Source organism: Crocodylus siamensis, chromosome 6 (assembly GCF_052110815.1).
Source record: "Crocodylus siamensis isolate JL-2025a chromosome 6, ASM5211081v1, whole genome shotgun sequence".
Classification (NCBI taxonomy): domain Eukaryota; kingdom Metazoa; phylum Chordata; order Crocodylia; family Crocodylidae; genus Crocodylus; species Crocodylus siamensis.
In genome coordinates this window covers 74620198-74637055 of record NC_143400.1, presented here as the reverse complement: position 1 = coordinate 74637055, position 16858 = coordinate 74620198, and the positions used below count along the sequence as shown (strand labels likewise).

The 16858-nt window shown below is 44.6% G+C and overlaps 1 protein-coding gene and 1 long non-coding RNA gene across 4 annotated transcripts in view; one reads left to right on the top strand and one right to left on the bottom strand.

Moving 5' to 3' along the window:
* KCNAB1 (potassium voltage-gated channel subfamily A regulatory beta subunit 1) overlaps window positions 1-16858 on the bottom strand; it is a 304726-nt gene that overhangs the window by 14601 nt on the left and 273267 nt on the right. For all 3 annotated transcript variants that reach the window (XM_090052779.1, XM_090052781.1, XM_090052780.1), the window contains exons 9-11: window positions 2929-3014; window positions 1497-1617; window positions 495-589 (exon numbers count right to left, since the gene is read on the bottom strand). In XM_090052779.1, the coding sequence (XP_089908905.1) occupies window positions 495-589; window positions 1497-1617; window positions 2929-3014 (302 nt within the window). The remainder of the gene's footprint in view (window positions 1-494; window positions 590-1496; window positions 1618-2928; window positions 3015-16858) is intronic.
* On the top strand, window positions 473-14894 carry LOC149863010 (uncharacterized). Its single transcript, XR_016443073.1, has 3 exons — window positions 473-604; window positions 1346-1424; window positions 13477-14894. It is a non-coding gene; the product is annotated as an uncharacterized LOC149863010 (long non-coding RNA).

Genomic DNA, 16858 nt, shown 5'->3' with positions numbered 1-16858 from the left:
CTGCTTCTATGAATACAGTAAAAATAGCACCTGCATTATGAACAATACTTGACACTAGAGTAATGGAGGACCTAACATGATACCTCTTTTCTTTGTTATAGAAACCTTTCTGCAATCATTTTATTAGACCTTGTTCTCAAGGGCTTGAAACACCTGTTACCAGACTGGAGAAAAATACAGGTTCTTAGCTGGTGTAAATTGGCCTGGTTCTAACTTTAGTGCTTCTGTATTGATTCACATCTGCTGAGGATCTGGGCCAGAAGACTTGCATTAAGTTAATCAACAATCTCAGAATGATGCATTCAGCTGTGGCAGTGAAACTGAATGATCTTTTATTACACTTTCACTCATACTGAATAAGGGTTGCCAGAGAAACTGAGCTGAACTATCAATGCAGCTGGGTGTAAGGTCAACCTTATTGTAATGAATCTCTTTATCTTCTATTTTATGCTTTCACAAATTCAACAAATGAATTTGAGCACAGGGGAAAATACCTTCAGAGAAGCCCTTGAGCTTTCAGGGACCCCATTTCCATATTTCCCTGAGATGATACCACAGGCGAGTGGAGACCACGTCATTGCTCCAACCCCTGCAAAGTAATCAGGTAAGGAAACTAGAGTGAATCTGATACTGTTACATTACTAATGTGTCTTTATGCAAACAGAATATACAAACTGGCTGCTCATTTCTAGAAGTGGTAGGTTGTTAGCTCCATCCAGTCAATAAAATGGTACAAAAAGTCTCTCCCTTGGGACAGCACTTGTATGGCTAGCCCATGTTTTAAACAAGGCTCTCTGGGACCTCATAGACCATCGAGGCAGGTGTCTGTCTCACACTGGCTCCTGCACCTCCAAGTGTATGGAAGTGCCCTGAGGCTGTTTTGGCCATTGATTCAGAGGTTTTGCTGGCAGAGGAGAGTACCCTCTTCCTCACTGTTTTAGTCCATCAGCCCCTTTTTATCTATGCTGGGCCTGGCCCCTAGAGCCTCCCTAAAAAGAGCCTCTGAAAATAAACAAAACAGAACATAATCTTGCCTGGGCATTCTCCAGCAGGCCAAAAGAGAGAGCAATGTGTCCCTTAGCCCATCTGCTCTCGCTCCAGCCACTTGCTTCCAGCCCATTCCCATCACAGACCCCATTCGCCAGGCAGTGGTCTCAAGACTGCAGGAGGAGAAAGTGATGCACCAGAGGCAGCCCAGTCTCCTTCCCCACAGGAGAGATCAGAGCTGGGGGATCCATTCCTGCGCGCTGTTCAGTGGCACCCTCCTTGTTTAGGGACATTAACACCTAAATTGTCTATCACTTTTTGGACATGCATTAAGACAGCTTCTCTCTTTGGTCCCCAGGCAGTTGTTAAATAGAAGTGTAGCAGAGGATATACAAGGACATAGGTGAATGGGTACTGGCTTTTTGAACACACATCAGGTCTGTATCCTTATTACCTTACTACCTTGTGAGTAAAAAATGACAGAAAACTGCAGTCTCAAAAGACTTTACCTATTTTGTGGTACAATTCTGGCAGCTGAACCTCCACTTTCTCTCTCTGGAAAAGATGATATTCAGCTTGTTCACATACAGGTGGAATCATATTAAACTGTCTTGCCACAGAATAGGCTTCCTGTAGAAAATCAATATAATCGGACAGAATGGCACATTAACGGAGACTATCCTTGTGGGATACAGCATACCAATCAATGCTTGCACACACAACTAGCACATCACAGACCTCCTTAAGGACCAGGGTATGCTGACAAATGAAGACTCCAAGGCAACACATGTTTCCATTCCCCAATTTTCTGTTTAAATAGCTTGTTTGTGCTTTGTTTTCTGTGCATTCCAACAAAAAACCAGCACATTTTCAAGGCATTTTGAACCTAAGTCAACTCTCCAGCATGTCAGTGAAAAGGCTGTAGGTAACAGCAATGGTCCTTGGATCAAATCCTTACTGGTCTAAAAACTGAATGGTATAAAAATATATATAAATTCTGTTAATTTCACACCCTTTTCAACCTGCAGCTGGGAGCGCATAGTATGATGCTACTTTGAAATAGAAACACAATCTAAACCTAACACTTTCTGCCAGCAGCAGTGCATTGGGAGCACTCTTATCTTCCCTCCTTTTGGCCTGTGACACTAGAGAATGTTTCTGATTTTATTTCAGCAGTGATTTGTCATTGTGGAATGTAGTAAGGGGCTGCGGACTCTGGATACGTGGTGCCCAAAAGCATGCGGGACTGGACTTGATGGCTTAGGAGGCTCCCTCCAGTTCTCTCTTCCTATGGGGACCATAAGAGCTCATGTTCTTTTTCTGGCATGCAGCCTTGGAAATCTTAATACAATTGTTTCTTTTACTCTACAAAAGGGGATTGGAATTCCTCAGCCTGTCAGATCCAGGTCCCCAGAGTCTGCTATATATGACTGTTAAACAGTGCTGGCTGACCACAACCAATTGACATGTTTTAAAACTTTTCTACCTTAACACATTTAAATACAAACTAAAGAAATCTAATGTTTTCATGGTCTAAATAAGGGTACCAGGGTTGTGCTTTTAACAATGTACAGACAGTGGATGCTCAGAGTCTGTCTTCAGATTATCAGTCCTATAAAACATCTCTCTCTTATCTAATTTTTTCAAAGGGCTTTTCTGCATCAAGGATTTATTTTTAGGTGCTACACTGGTACAAAGGAGAACTAGTGCCAGGGTGATATACTCTGCTGTGAGAGTACCAGCTCTGCCACCTTAATCCATCCTAAAACTCATTTTACACTATACTTGTTACTGGTTTGGTGGGATGGATTTTAAGACAAGTTAGAATTTTCCACCCAGTATAGACAGGTAAATATAAGTCAACCTCCACCCTGAAGCTCTGGATGAGATTTAGAGGATGTTATGAAAATCTTCATTTATTTTTTTAAAAAGTTACTTTACCATGATCTCCATAGCACTCCAGCGTGAAGTTCCCCAGTACATCGCCATTCCCTGGTTAATTACATGTGTCATTGCTCGGACAATTTCTAAAGAAGAAGAAAAAGATTGGTATACTCTGAAATTCCACATTAGCCCATTTATTTAGCACTAGAACTACTTCATATACAACTGCAAAAAACAGAGCACATTTACACTTTTTACCAGCAGGTACAGTTATTTCTAAATAAGTATCAGCCCAAACCAGAATGTTAATATTTCTTATCTATCGTGTTTGCTTTCTAGCATGTTACACAACTCATAGGTAAGACTGGCTTAAACTGTGTGCTTGTTTTCATCTTTCAAGCCAACCAACATTGGACATTTGGACCTGGCATGCTGGAATTAGATACCGCTCTTTCTTTAATAGTGTAAATCAGGAGTAACTACTAAAGCCAATGTAGTTTCAGTTGTATAACCAGCATGGAGGTAAGAAGCAAGACCCTTGGCTTGGACTGGTGTACTAAATTGCGGCTGAGGTTGTGAATTTCTCAAATCAGGTGGGATTCAGCTCAAGGGTCTGACTCAGGCCCATCTTCACAGTAAACACATAGATAGTTCACTGTGGGATGAGAAATTATGCTAAATGGTCAGTAAGAAAAAAATGTCAACCCTAGACAGCTTTGTAGTTCATACAGAATCGTATAAATAACTCTTGTAACAACATATTCTAACTTCAAATATTTTTGCCACTTTGATAGGGGTGAAGTTGGTTGATAAATGTAAATGTAAAGAGACTGACTGTGTAGTGGGTAAAAGTAAATTGTTTCTTTCTAAACAAGGGATTACAGATCATGATGCCTATTTCTGACACTATTGTTTAAACTTTAATAACACAAGAGGGCAGCATGGTAGAAAAAGAGATCTGGAAAATGTAATGACTAAAAAACCCCATGATTTAAATTCAACATATTTTAAAATTATGTTTTATTAAATGCAAATACTTTTTTCTTTTTTAATAAGGCTATCAAGGTGCCAGCGGTGAAACATAAAGCTGGGTAACTGGCTTGATTTATGCTGATCATGTGTGATGCCTTAAGGTACTGGTACTTTAGAAAAAATACCTCTTCATTGTACTGTAATACCTTTATTCCATACCCAAGTATTTGATTACTTTTTCCTTTCTCTGAAAATTCTAAAATCTTTTCAATGTTGTAACTAGGACCATGGGTGGTGATACTTCATTGATTAATAAAATATTTTGTACAGAAAGTACCATTCTTCCATAGACTGCAGAGATCAATACAAAGGAGCGTAAGCATTATTCTCCTTATACAGCAATACAGGAGCTAAAGTCTAGAGGTTTAGTGAACTTGTGTATAGCGCACAGTTCAGTCACGACTAGATCCAACTTCCAGGTTCTTGCAGTAGCGTAACAAAGTGGGGGTGACCAAGACACCAGGTCTAGGTGTCAACCCTTCAGACTGGGGTAATGCAAAAAATTCAGCTGCTGTCACCAACAGCACAGCCACTATGCTGCCCTGTGTGTGGCTGCTGCCCGGATCCTCAAGCACTTAGGCCCCTGGTTCCTTGCTTAGTGCTGACTGGGTATTGCCTCCTCTGGGTGGGAAAGCAGCATTACCATGTCTTATCAATGGAAGTCGTCCAGCGCTCAGCACATACAGCATCTTTGTGATCCTTGTGGATGCAAAAATTGGCCCATTGAATTTGGGATGCTTAAACTTGGCCTTGGTCTGTTTTTTAAAATCTTAGTCAATTCTTTTTTCAAGTGCCCAACGTAGGCTGGGCACTCTGCAAACAAAGAAACTAGTTTTCATTGGGATGAGAAACTAGATTTCTCATCCCAATGACTTTACATTGGGATGGCATATTTGCCTGCAGATAAGACAAAGCAATTGAGCTAGCGTTGATTGGTCGTGTGGTTCCACCTCTGTGCACCACACTCAGTTTGCAATTGTTAAATTCCATAAATGCGAAGGGCAGTATTGAGCTTTTCACTTTAACAAAGGCTAGAACTGGTAGAATGATGGGGGAGGCTAGAGATGCAATGTCATTATTTTAGAGGCCTTGAGCTAGATGTTTAGCTTGTATAAATCATTTGTGCAGCTCCAGTGATTTAATGGAGCTGGGCTGTTTTACACCAGCTAAGGTCTCTACAATTTGACCAGCTATGTAATCACTGCATGTGATTAACTTACACAGTACCAGGGCAGCAAGAGACCTCCAAAATTCCAAACTTTTTTTCACCAGGCTTAGCAAAATAAACCAAAATTGACAGCCTGGGAGGATAACAGATGAGTGCAGAAAAGTTTCTAAATGCTCCAGGACATTTGCATGCCAGGAATCTCTCTCTGGATTTTACTTTCGTAACTCCAATCTATAATAAGATATAGCTGCTTCTAAAAATAAATAAAGTAAAACAAAAGTCCAGTCATGAGTTTTTATACTGAATATGAAGATTCATGTCAACTAGCAGCATGAAGATGGAAACTTAAAATCCCTCATTGTCTAACAATAGCACTGTTCCCCGAAACCAATAAAATTTACTGTGTAAAGGGGAAACTAATCTGGATAATATGGAGCAATTTTTGGCTTGATGGTCAAAATCCCTAAAAGATTCATTGGACACCATTTTTTCCCTTGAGCTCCATAGCATCTGGGGTTTGTAAAATGAGTTATTGAGCCCTGGATGCCTTCAAGTCTCTTTCCCCACTGGCAAATCCATAAAGAGCCATATTGGGTGTCCTTGATTCACTGACTACATCATGATACATTCAGAGAGAATCCCATTAGGTGCCTTTGGCCCTTTAACTTCAGTAAATTCAATCAGGATGAAAATCGTGCTTATGCAAAGCCAGAACAAGGCTTATACATCCGTTAAGGGATTCAGGCTATGTCCATGATGCACAGGCATCTCTGCACTACGTTAATCTAGCTAGCACATTTCCCAAGAGCAGTGCAGCCACAGCAGCACAGGTTTCAGCTTGGGCTAGCAGCAGCATTAAGTCCCCAGGGTCCTGGAAAGGACTGTACAGTCCACACTGCAGCTGGTGCTGCCGCATTTTCACTGTTTTTAGTACCCAAGATTAAAGCAAGCATAGGTATCATAAAGTCATAGAAGTAGGGTCGGAAGGGACCTTGTAGATCTTCAAGTCTGACCCTCTGCCTGGGCAGGAGAAAAACTGGGCTCAAATGACTCTAGCCAGCTAGGCATCAAGCCTCCTCTTAAAGACCCCCAGGGTAGGAGCCAGCACCACTTCCCTTGGAAGTTGGTTCCAGCTCCTAGCCGCCCTAACTGTGAAGTAGTTCTTGCGGATGTCTAATCTAAACCTACTCTCCAACAACTTGTGGCCGTTATTCCTTGTTATGCCAGGGGGCGCTAGGGGAAATAAGGTCTCTCCCAAACCCTTCTGGTCCCCCTAGTGAGTTTATAGACGGTCACCAGGTCCCCCCTCAGCCTTCTCTTGTGAAGACTGAACAGGTTCAGGTCCCGCAGTCTCTCATTGTAGGGTCTGCCCTGTTGTCCCTGGATCATGCGGGTGGCCCTCCTCTGGACCCTCTCAATGTTGTCCACATCCCTCTTGAAATGCGGCACTCAGAACTGGATGCAGTACTCCAGCTGTGGCCTGAGCAGTGTCGCATAGAGGGGGAGGATCACCTCCTTGGCCCTACTTGAGGTGCACCTGTGGATGCATGACAAGGTTCGGTTAGCCCTGCCAACCGTGATCTCACACTGTCAGCCCATGTTCATCTTGGAGTCAATAATGAGCCTTCTGCTTCCGTGCTCTCAAGAAGGGAGTTTCCCATCTTGTAAGTGTGCTGCTGGTTACTACTGCCCAAGTGCAGCACCCTGCACTTGTCAGTATTGAAATGCATCCTGTTTTTGTTAGCCTGTCCCTGTAACCTAGCCAGATCTTGTTGCAGTCTTTCCCTCGCTACTAGCATGCTCACCTCACCCTAAATTTTGGTATCATCAGCAAATTTAAACAGGTTGCTTTTCACCCCGTCATCCAAATCGCTGATAAAGAAATTGAACAGCACGGGCCCAAGGACCGAACCCTGGGGGACTCCGCTGCCCACTTCCCCCCCGGTTGAATATGACCTGTCCACCACCACCCTCTGACTACAACCCTTCAGCCAATCTGCAATCCATTTGACTGTGTAGGCATCAATGCCACAGTCACCTAGTTTTTTAATGAGGATGGGGTGGGAGACGGTGTCAAAGGCCTTGCTGAAGTCTAGAAAGACTATGTCCGTGGTGACACCTGCATCCAAGCTTTTGTGATCTGATCATAAAAGGCAATCAGGTTGGTCTGACATGACCTGCCCCTGATGAAACTCTGCTGGTTGCCCTTGAACATCATCTCTGAAGCCAGCCCATCACAGATGTGCTCCTTGAGGATCTTCTCAAAGAGTTTCCCTAGGATTGAGGTAAGACTGACAGGCCTATAGTTGCCTGGGTCTTCCCTCCTCCCTTTTTTAAAGATAGGGATCATGCTGGCTATCTTCAAATCATCTGGCACCTGGCCCGAGCACCACGAGTGCTCGTAAAGCCATGCCAAGGTGTAAAGGTATGTCTATGTCTGCTCCAATCACCCTTTCCAGTTGCAGTGCACACATTTTCTAGGTAGTTCATAAATATTGCCAGGCCTTTGGGGAATTTATCCTAAAGTATCAACTCTTGGAATGAAGTGAGGGTGTATATTTCAGTTGTCATTAAAAGGAAAAAACAGGTAAGGTTCCAACCCTCATAGCTGCAAAGAAATAGTAACCTAGGTGTTCCCTAAAGGCCAGAGAGCTAGGAAAAGAACCCAAACATGTAATATTAGCTCTATTTCTTTTTTTCTTTTATTTTTTAAGGCCACCTTATGTTTTTTGAGCCCTTGGGATCGGTAGAATGGCTGATCCTTTTTTCATATGGTTGAATTTCACCCTTTGGGAGGACTGTAACTATTTATGTGGTGTCTAGAATGTATTTCCTGATTAGTGCACATCATCAATACTGGGAAATGGAATCAGTATTGATAACTGGGTATCCTTGTGTTGTGAAGAGCAGTAGCTGATGAGACATTCTGGCCTGTGCTTCCTGGTGTTCAAGAATCACAGTAAAGATGTTTTCCAACTGCCCACTGTGGTGCTGCTGCAGGACCTGTGACTTCCATTTCTACATCAACTTCAGGAACCTGAATCCTTCAGGACAACAGAAGATTCTCCCTTTTCATTCTTCCTCTGTCCTGGTCCCAAGTTTCATAGTTTCTAGGGTCGGAAGGGACCTGAGTAGATTATTTAGTCCGACCCCCTGCCATGGCAGGAAATAATACTGGGGTCAAAAGGATACTGGGGTTCATCCAACCTCCTCTTAAAAACCCCCAGGGTAGGAGCCAGCACCACTTCTCTTGGAAGTTGGTTCCAGACCCTAGGCGCCCTGACCGTGAAGTAGTGCCTCCTGATATCTAACTTAAACCTACCCTCTGCTAGCTTGTGACCGTTATTCCTGGTCACTCCTGGCAGTGCACGGGGGAACAGTGACGCCCCCAGTGCCTGCTGATCCCCCCTGACTAGTTTGTAACAGGCCACAGGATCCCCCCTCAGCCTTCTCTTGTGGAGGCTGAATAGGTTCAGGTCCTGTAGCCTCTCCTCATGGGGCCTGTCCTGCTGTCCCGATCATGCGAGTGGCCCTCCTCTGGACCCTTTCCATGCTGTCCACATCCCTCTTGAAGTGTGGCGCCCAGAACTGGACACAGTACTCCAGCTGTGGCCTGACCAGTGCCGCATAGAGGGGGAGGATCAGCTTTTTGGACCTGCTCGAGATGCATCTGTGGATGCATGACAAGGTGCGGTTGGCCTTCCTGACTGTGTCCCCGCACTGCCGGCCCATATTCATCTTGGAGTCAACGATGACTCCAAGATCCTTTTCCGCCTCCATGCTGACAAGAGGGGAGTTCCCCAACCTGTAGGTATGGTGCCGGTTGTTCCTCCCCAGGTGCATCACCTTGCACTTGTCTGTGTTGAATCCCATCCTATTCTCATCCGCCCACCCTTGTAGCCTGTCTAGGTCTGATTGTAGCCTGATGCTTCCTTCTAGTGTGCCCACGTCCCCCCACATCTTAGTGTCATCAGCAAATTTGAACAGGGTGCTTTTTACCCCCTTGTCCAAATCACTGATGATGATGTTGAACAGTGCGGGCCCGAGGACCGAGCCCTGCGGAACCCCACTGCCCACGTCCTTCCAGATTGAGAAGGACCCATCCACTACCACCCTCTGGGTGCGGCCCTCCAGCCAGTTGGCGACCCAATTGACTGTGCGGGTGTCGACACCACAGTCCCCCAGTTTCTTAATGAGAACGGGGTGAGAGATGGTGTCGAAAGCCTTCCAGAAGTCCAGGAAGACTATGTCCACTGCTACCCCTGCATCTAAAGATCTGGTAATCTGATCATAGAAGGCCACCAGGTTGGGCTGACAGGACCTGCCACTGATGAACCCGTGTTGGTTGCCCCGAAGCATGCAGTCCCCTGCTGGCCCTTCATGGATGTGTGCCAGAATAATTTTCTCAAACAGCTTGCCTAGGATCGAGGTAAGACTAACTGGCCCATAGCTTCCTGGGTCTTCCTTCCTCCACTTTTTGAAGATGGGAACCACGCTGGCCCTCTTCCAGTCCTCTGGGACCACACCAGAGCACCACGAGTGCTCGTAAAGCCGTGCCAGGGGTCCTGCAATGACCTCGGCCAATTCCTTTAGAACTCTAGGGTGGAGATCGTCCGGACCGGCTGACTTGAATACGTCCAGCCCCTGCAGAAGCTCCCTAACTAGTTCCTCGCTAACCCATGGCCCAGGTGTGCCTCCCCTGGGGCCCGAGGGGACCCCAGCAGGGAGGTGGCTGTTCTGGTCCCTATTTAAGAAGACAGAGGCAAAGAAATTGTTAAACATGTTAGCTTTGTTGTCTGGTGTGATGACCAAATTTCCCAACATGTCCTGCAAGGGCCCCACGTTACCCGGGACCTTCTTTTTACCCCCTATGTATTTAAAAAAGGACTTCTTATTGTCCTTAATCTGAGAAGCTAGTCCTAATTCCATCTTTGCCTTGGCCTTCCTAACTGCCCCCCTACATCTCCCAGCGACTGCAGAATAGTCATCCTTGTAAGAAGCTGGTGATGTTTATGAATAATCAGAGCTGTATAATCACTGTCCTGTCCACCATTAATAAGCCTCTCTGTTGTTAAGCTTGGGCACAACCACCCTTCTGCATGAATGACAGTTTCTAGCTAGAATGATCATTTTGAATTTAACAATGAACTTGAAGGCAAGATTAATCTTTAGGGCCGTATTTTTAGAATTGTATCTAAACAAATGAGTAATTGGACACTTAATCCACAGTTAGCACAGGTGCTCTCATGCAGTAAAAGGGGACTTCAGACAGCCGATGCACCATTTTATTCTGGAATCTCTTATATTCACATGATGCCACAAGTTCAGGTTTGAAAATATCCTGACATATCATGATCCAAGAAGCATGAGACTCTCACTACATCGTAAGACTCTCTGACAGTTTTAAAATTCCTGCTTTAAACGACTTTCATTGCTTATGACTCAGGGATTTGCTTGTTTATTTTTTCTATTCCAAAGCAAACTATGCATTAAGAGGTCCAATGCATCACTTCAGGGATTCAATATATTCAAAAGCATGCTAGCATTAAAAAAATAACATGGAAAAATACTTCTAATACTCTAATTATTTTTTATGCCTTATAATACATTTCCTTTAAAAAGCAGTAGACAAAAATAACCTAAACCAGACCTAGGAAGCATAAGAAAGTGTCCCTAAGATCTGGTAAGGCACAGGTTGCCTTTCAATCAGCAGGACCTGTCATTTTCCACTAGGTACCTTCAGGAAGAAGCTACAAGAAACTGATTGGAATTTAAATCTATGTGTTGGATTTTTGACCCATTAAACTACAGTCAAGTTATGATAACTATTGCTATTGATTAGTAAGATGGAATGAGAAAGCCTGGTGTATTACCACTTATTAAATTACATGCTACATTTGTTGGTACTTATTTTACAGTCTACAGCATCTGTTCTTCAGGATAGATTTCCCTTTGTATCATGAGGATTCTCATTCTCTTTGAAAAAGATCAAGCAAAACAACTTTGCAAAGGATACATTACACTGAAATCTTGGAGGGGTTATGCAATTTTTCACAGATAGTGACAAGCAAATAAGCATAATAAAGTCTCCACCTCTACTCCTGTGGGACGCGTCCAGATGAGCGTGCACGTGCCTCTTGCCCCGCCTCAAACCCCTTTGAGGCGGGGCAAGAGGCACATGTGGAAACAAAAAAATGTTCCCTGCACTGCAAGTCTGCAGTGTGGGGAGAAAATTAGACCCCTGGACATCTAAAAAAAGAAACAAAAAAAAAAGTGTAGCAGGGCACAGGCACCAGAGCGTGGCAACCGGAGGCTGGGTCCTCCAGGGAGACACTCTGGCTACCAGAGCATCTTCACGGGTGGCCCCTCACCCTGGTGCTGAAACGTGGTTGGCCAGGCCGCATGTTCAGCACCAGGGCTCCAGTGATGGTGAGTAAAGGGTTGGGGGGGCTGGAGAAGGGGGGAGGCGACCATGAGGCGAATCCCCACCAGCCCCGCCTGCTCCCCCAGCCCCCCCGATCCCTGCTCTGCCCAGCCCCTCCCCCTGCCAGCCCCCCAGACCTCCCAATCCCTGCCCAGCCGGGCCCTGCCACCCTCAGGGCTCCTGTGCTGTCCAGCCAGGCTGGGCCCAGGGTGGCAAGACCTGGCGGGCATAGCCCGTGGTCCCTGTATACCGCACCCAGTCCTGCTGCCCTGGGCCCGGCGTGGCTGGGCGGCACAGGGACCCCAAGGGTGGCAGGACCTGGCTGGGCCCATCACAGGGTCCCTGCATGCTGCATCGGGTCCTTCCAAGGGCCCAGTCTGGCCAGGCAGCACCACAGGGACCCCAGGGCCGGCAGGACCCAGCTGGGCCCTGCACACGGTCCCCGTGTGTTGCGCTGGGTCCTGCCACCAAGGGCCCAGCCTGGCCAGGCATCAGAGGGGCCCTGAGGGCAGCAGGTCCTGCCACCAAGGGCCTGGCCCAGCAGCAGAGACTTACCACCATGGCTTAGAGTGTCCCACTCTTGCTGCTGCTGCTAAAGGTAAGTTATGGGCCCTGGACTGTGGCCCTCCAGGGGGAGCTGAGACCCTGGGCAGGGAGGCAGGGGCCCTCCAGGGTGCCTGGGACCCTGAGTGGGGGGTCTGGGGCCCTGTAGGGGGGCATTCCATGTGCTGTGGGGGGCCCTGTACCCTGTGGGGGCCAGAGGCACACCCACAGTTCCCCCAGCAATCGCCCCACACCTACCCACACACCAACCCACATCCCTCCACACACACACACCTGCCTCCCCCACACCCCTTCCAGCAAACACCACATCCCCCCATCACACACCCATCGTGTGCGAAGAAAACCAGAAGTACACATCAACACATATAGGTATTTAGAATTTATTTTATCATGATGATAGAGACACTGGTAGGCTTCCACATTGCTTTAACTTTGTAAATATACCAATAAAGCATTGCCCAACTGATTGCTATCTCTCTCTCACTCTCTGTCTCTCTCTCTCTCTCTCTCTCTCTCTCTCTGTGTGTGTGTGTGTGTGTGTGTGTATATAGAGTGGTTTTTTCTGTTAATTGTGGAAAAACATGGATTTGGGGGTATTTTTAAAAATGGATTTGGGATGCTGCTGCAGCAGTCCAGCTGACACAAGGGGTAGTGTCCCCAGGTACCAAGTGGTTGAGCCCCAGAAGCTCCTGAGAGTGAGTAGTCCTGAGCTGCTGGCCAGGGCAGGTTTTTGTACTGCTGGAGCCAGGATAGGGCAGCTTTTTATATTGCTGGGCACAGCACAGGTGCTGGCCCCAGGCTCTAGCTCCCCCTGGCTGCAGATCCAGGAGGAGCCAGGCAGGGTTATTTTGCCCCAGGTGGCACAATTTGCTCCACACCAAAGTGCATGTCCGAGCATGTGCGCTGAGGCAAAAAGCCCCAGCTCAAATTTGCACCACTTCTATTTGAGCTGCTGCAAGTGCACGTGCTTGCATGGTGGACGTACCCGTGAAAGCTCTCTCACAACTGGACAGTGGTCCTTTTACTCTGCTTCACATTTTAAAGAACGTTTCAGTTAGTAATTTGCTATATTTTATTTGGGGTGAAATGCTTCCCTCCATGGAAGAGTGGGAGGCAAGATCTTCTGCAGCTCATTCTTGTCCATCTGACCACAGCACTTTTATTTCTTTCATTTCAAAAACCTCACTGAATTTCTTTGTGGGTTGACTCTGGTGCAATAAAGAGCATGATGAACAAGGAACTACCTTGGTACTGAATAATCAAAGTACCTTAAATATTTTCAAGCAATGGACTAACTGGTAACCAATGCCTGCTTCTTCATGTCATTTTTGTTTAGCTTTTATTGCTGTAAATCTTTTCTCAGCAATAAGATTTCAATCTCATATTTTCCTCTCCCTTTATTTTCTCCTTCCTCTAGGCCTTGATTGCAGAAAGATGGAATGCAAAACCAGAATAGGTGGAATGCAAACCTATGGCCCAAAATAAACCAAATGGATCAAGACCATGCCATGACAAGAAATGTAAAACCTGACAACATATCTCCACCACCCCACAACAGAACCATCACCACTCCTGGATCTTACACCACCTGCACCTCCAGGAATGTAATACATCTCATCCAATGCACTAAATGCCCTGATGGACAATATTTAGGAAAAACCAAACAACAACTACGTACCAGAATGAACACACACTGCAAATCTATCAAAGACAAGAATACCCAATTACCTGTGGGGGCACATTTGTCACAAGAAAACCACTCTCTCTCCAATCTCTCAGTTCTAAACCTCAAAAGGAATTTACAAAACACCTTTCACAGACAAGCCTAGGAACTTCACTTCATCACCCTACTGGATACAAAAAATCACGAACTAAATAGAGACATTGGATTTATGGCACATTATAAGCTGCCCAACATCCGATACCCCAGATAATCTCTCTACTATTTACCAGCTACATCTTATCACCAGGTCTACATTCCCCTTCTCCCCCCACCACCTGTTTCTTACCCACTGACTGCCTCAATTTGCATTTTCACTGTCTGGCATTCTTGCATACTGGCTTCTGGCTTTTATTCTATTCCATCCTATCCAAGAAAAGCATAGAACATATGCAGATACTTCCTCAGCCTGAAGAAGGGTGTTTGTGCCTAAAAGCTTGCAAAAAATTTTTCCAACTATTTTAGTTGGCCTAATAAAAGATATTCAGTGTAACCAAAGAACCGCGTTGACCAGAATAAAAAGAGTTTATTCTTGTCAGTTAAATGCATTGCCAATGATGTCTAACTAGTTCTGGGGAGAGGTCTGTGACTGAGAGTACATAAGTCACAGCAGAACAGAAATGTATTGGTGACTGCCAGGTTTGGAGCCAGAAGTTGTTTAATATTTTAATAAGGGAAAATTTATAAGCTAGAGCACTGTTTCACCTGGATTATCATTCTGAAGGAGGTTAAAGTTACTTCATCTGGGTCAGATACTGATCTTTGTGCTAACACACATTGGGCATTTCCTCATCCATTTATTTGTATCACAGTACACAGAGACCAACTGGGGTAGCACAGCATCCACCCTCAGTAGGATTCCCACCTTTACTTTATCAGTGACATAGACTTGCTCATTTAGTTCCCTGCTTTTCTAATACAGCATGAAAATGTTTCTCCCAGGGTGCTCCTTCCAGGTGGAAATACTTGGAATATCTAGTTCAGATATGGGAAGCCTCCGTCCCTTCACCTCCCTTATTTGTAATGCATCCAAGCAACCTAACTGTGACTAGGCAGAGAAGCTGCAATTGTTACTACTCACCGACTCAGAATTCTTCACTTCCTATTTATTTATCTCCAACTCTATCCTGATCTGTTTGTTTCACTCACCGCTTTCTTCCTTTCTATTTACATCGTAGGTTGTTTGGAAGCAGGGACTATCATTTATCTTACCTTTTACAGTGAAGAACAATAGAACCCAACCTTGTTGGGCTCTATTGTAAAATAAGTGTTAAGTAATGGTAGGATCCTGCCTCTCTTTCTGTTGCCTACTGGGGCTTCTGCAGTCACAAATGGTGGGATATTGGAGGGATGTGGGGAGGGAACAAAAAGGAAGAACACTGAGAAATATCAATTGAGTCCAAAACTTTGCAATGCTTTAGATAGCTTGGTCTCCATAGTAAAAATTACCTGGATTTTCCTGAGCGGTAGGCAACTCCTACCCACATCAGTTTTTTATTAAAGTATGAAGACATTTTATTTCTGAAGGAAGCAATGGATTCATGGCAATGGCTAGAGACTGGCAGACAATGTGGGAGATACTGTATTGCTAATAATTATTTTTTATCATGAATTTACAATTATCTGCACAATTCCCACTTCTGACAGTTGAGCCCTGCATAGGAACTGCCAATCAAAATGAACCAAGCTCTCTTTCAGACTACCATACTTGTTCCTTTTGTAACATGTAATACATTTACATGGAGGTTTCTCAAAGTACAGGCTAATGCTTAGAAGGCAAGCTTAAGGTTTGCCATCTACAAAACAGCGATTATACTAATCTATCTCACAGGGATGTTCTATGTTCAGGCTTACTGACTGAACTCCCTTGACATTTCTGCACAAAGGTACCATGAAGGTGCTTACTAATTTGTTATTAAATGTATTATATTACCATTATTTACTAAACAGAAATTGATTGAGTATATGGAAAAAATCATTGTTAAAATATTTTACTTAGTAATTCCATTGCACAAAATATATAAATAAACCCCACATATACTCCCCTGCCATACCAAGGAAAATTTCCTTCTCCTTTGCAGTAAATACCATTGTGGACACAAGCGACTACTATCAGTTTTGGGGGAAAAAAGTATTAATCCTTGAATCCTGTTCTGTGTTACAAATAAGGAATTGTTAGCATGCACTTTGTCAAAGATTTTAAATTAGCAGCTGCTAGAATGTTAGATTCTGATCTTGCAACTGACAACGTGTGGACACACTGCTGGGCCTACGCAGCGCCCCACTGACATCAATAAGTCTCAGCATGGTGCAACAATCTGCCTGAGCCTTGTCAGTGGCTGGACCCAGGTCTCAGTCACTTCCTAGAGAATGTGCACGTGAACTGATATTTTCCAATTAACAAGCAGTGATGAGCATTCAGAAGTGAAAACTGTTCATCTGTTTGCACCTGTATTATTTGTAACCTGGTTCTGTCTGCTGTTGCAAAAAATAAATAATGATGGTTGCTAAGCTGGCTACACTGCTGTTCTGATCTCATACTTGTTTAGAATCATTTTATTTTCTCCCAAATACAAGCATATTATTAATAAATCCCAAGTTGGTGTCTTTTAATTCTCCTATCCCTAATGGATCCTGTATGCAACATAGCTTGCAGTAGAGGTGGACTGCTACATCTCATCAAAATTCAGTTAATTCTGATTCCTTGTCCTTGGACAGTTGAGGATAATGACTTGTTCAGAAGCTTGCGCAGTGAGTCACAAACCCATTCCCACTGAGTAATACCAGCAGAGCCTCTCCACATGATAAACACAAACAAAACGTCATTATTTTTAGCTGCGAACAGCTTTTTAAACACCACCTGCACCTTCCTGTAACCACTGATGCAATAACTGTGTTTACAAAACAATGGGATAATAAGCATGAAATGTAACAATGAGATAAAGAGCATCAAAACCATGTGGAATTATCAAGTTTCTCTTTGTTATCTTCCTGATCACAGGAGATGTCTTTTCACTTCTGTCTACTGAACAGGGAAGGTAAATCCCACACACCAGTCTCTCCACTTGTGTATGGAACT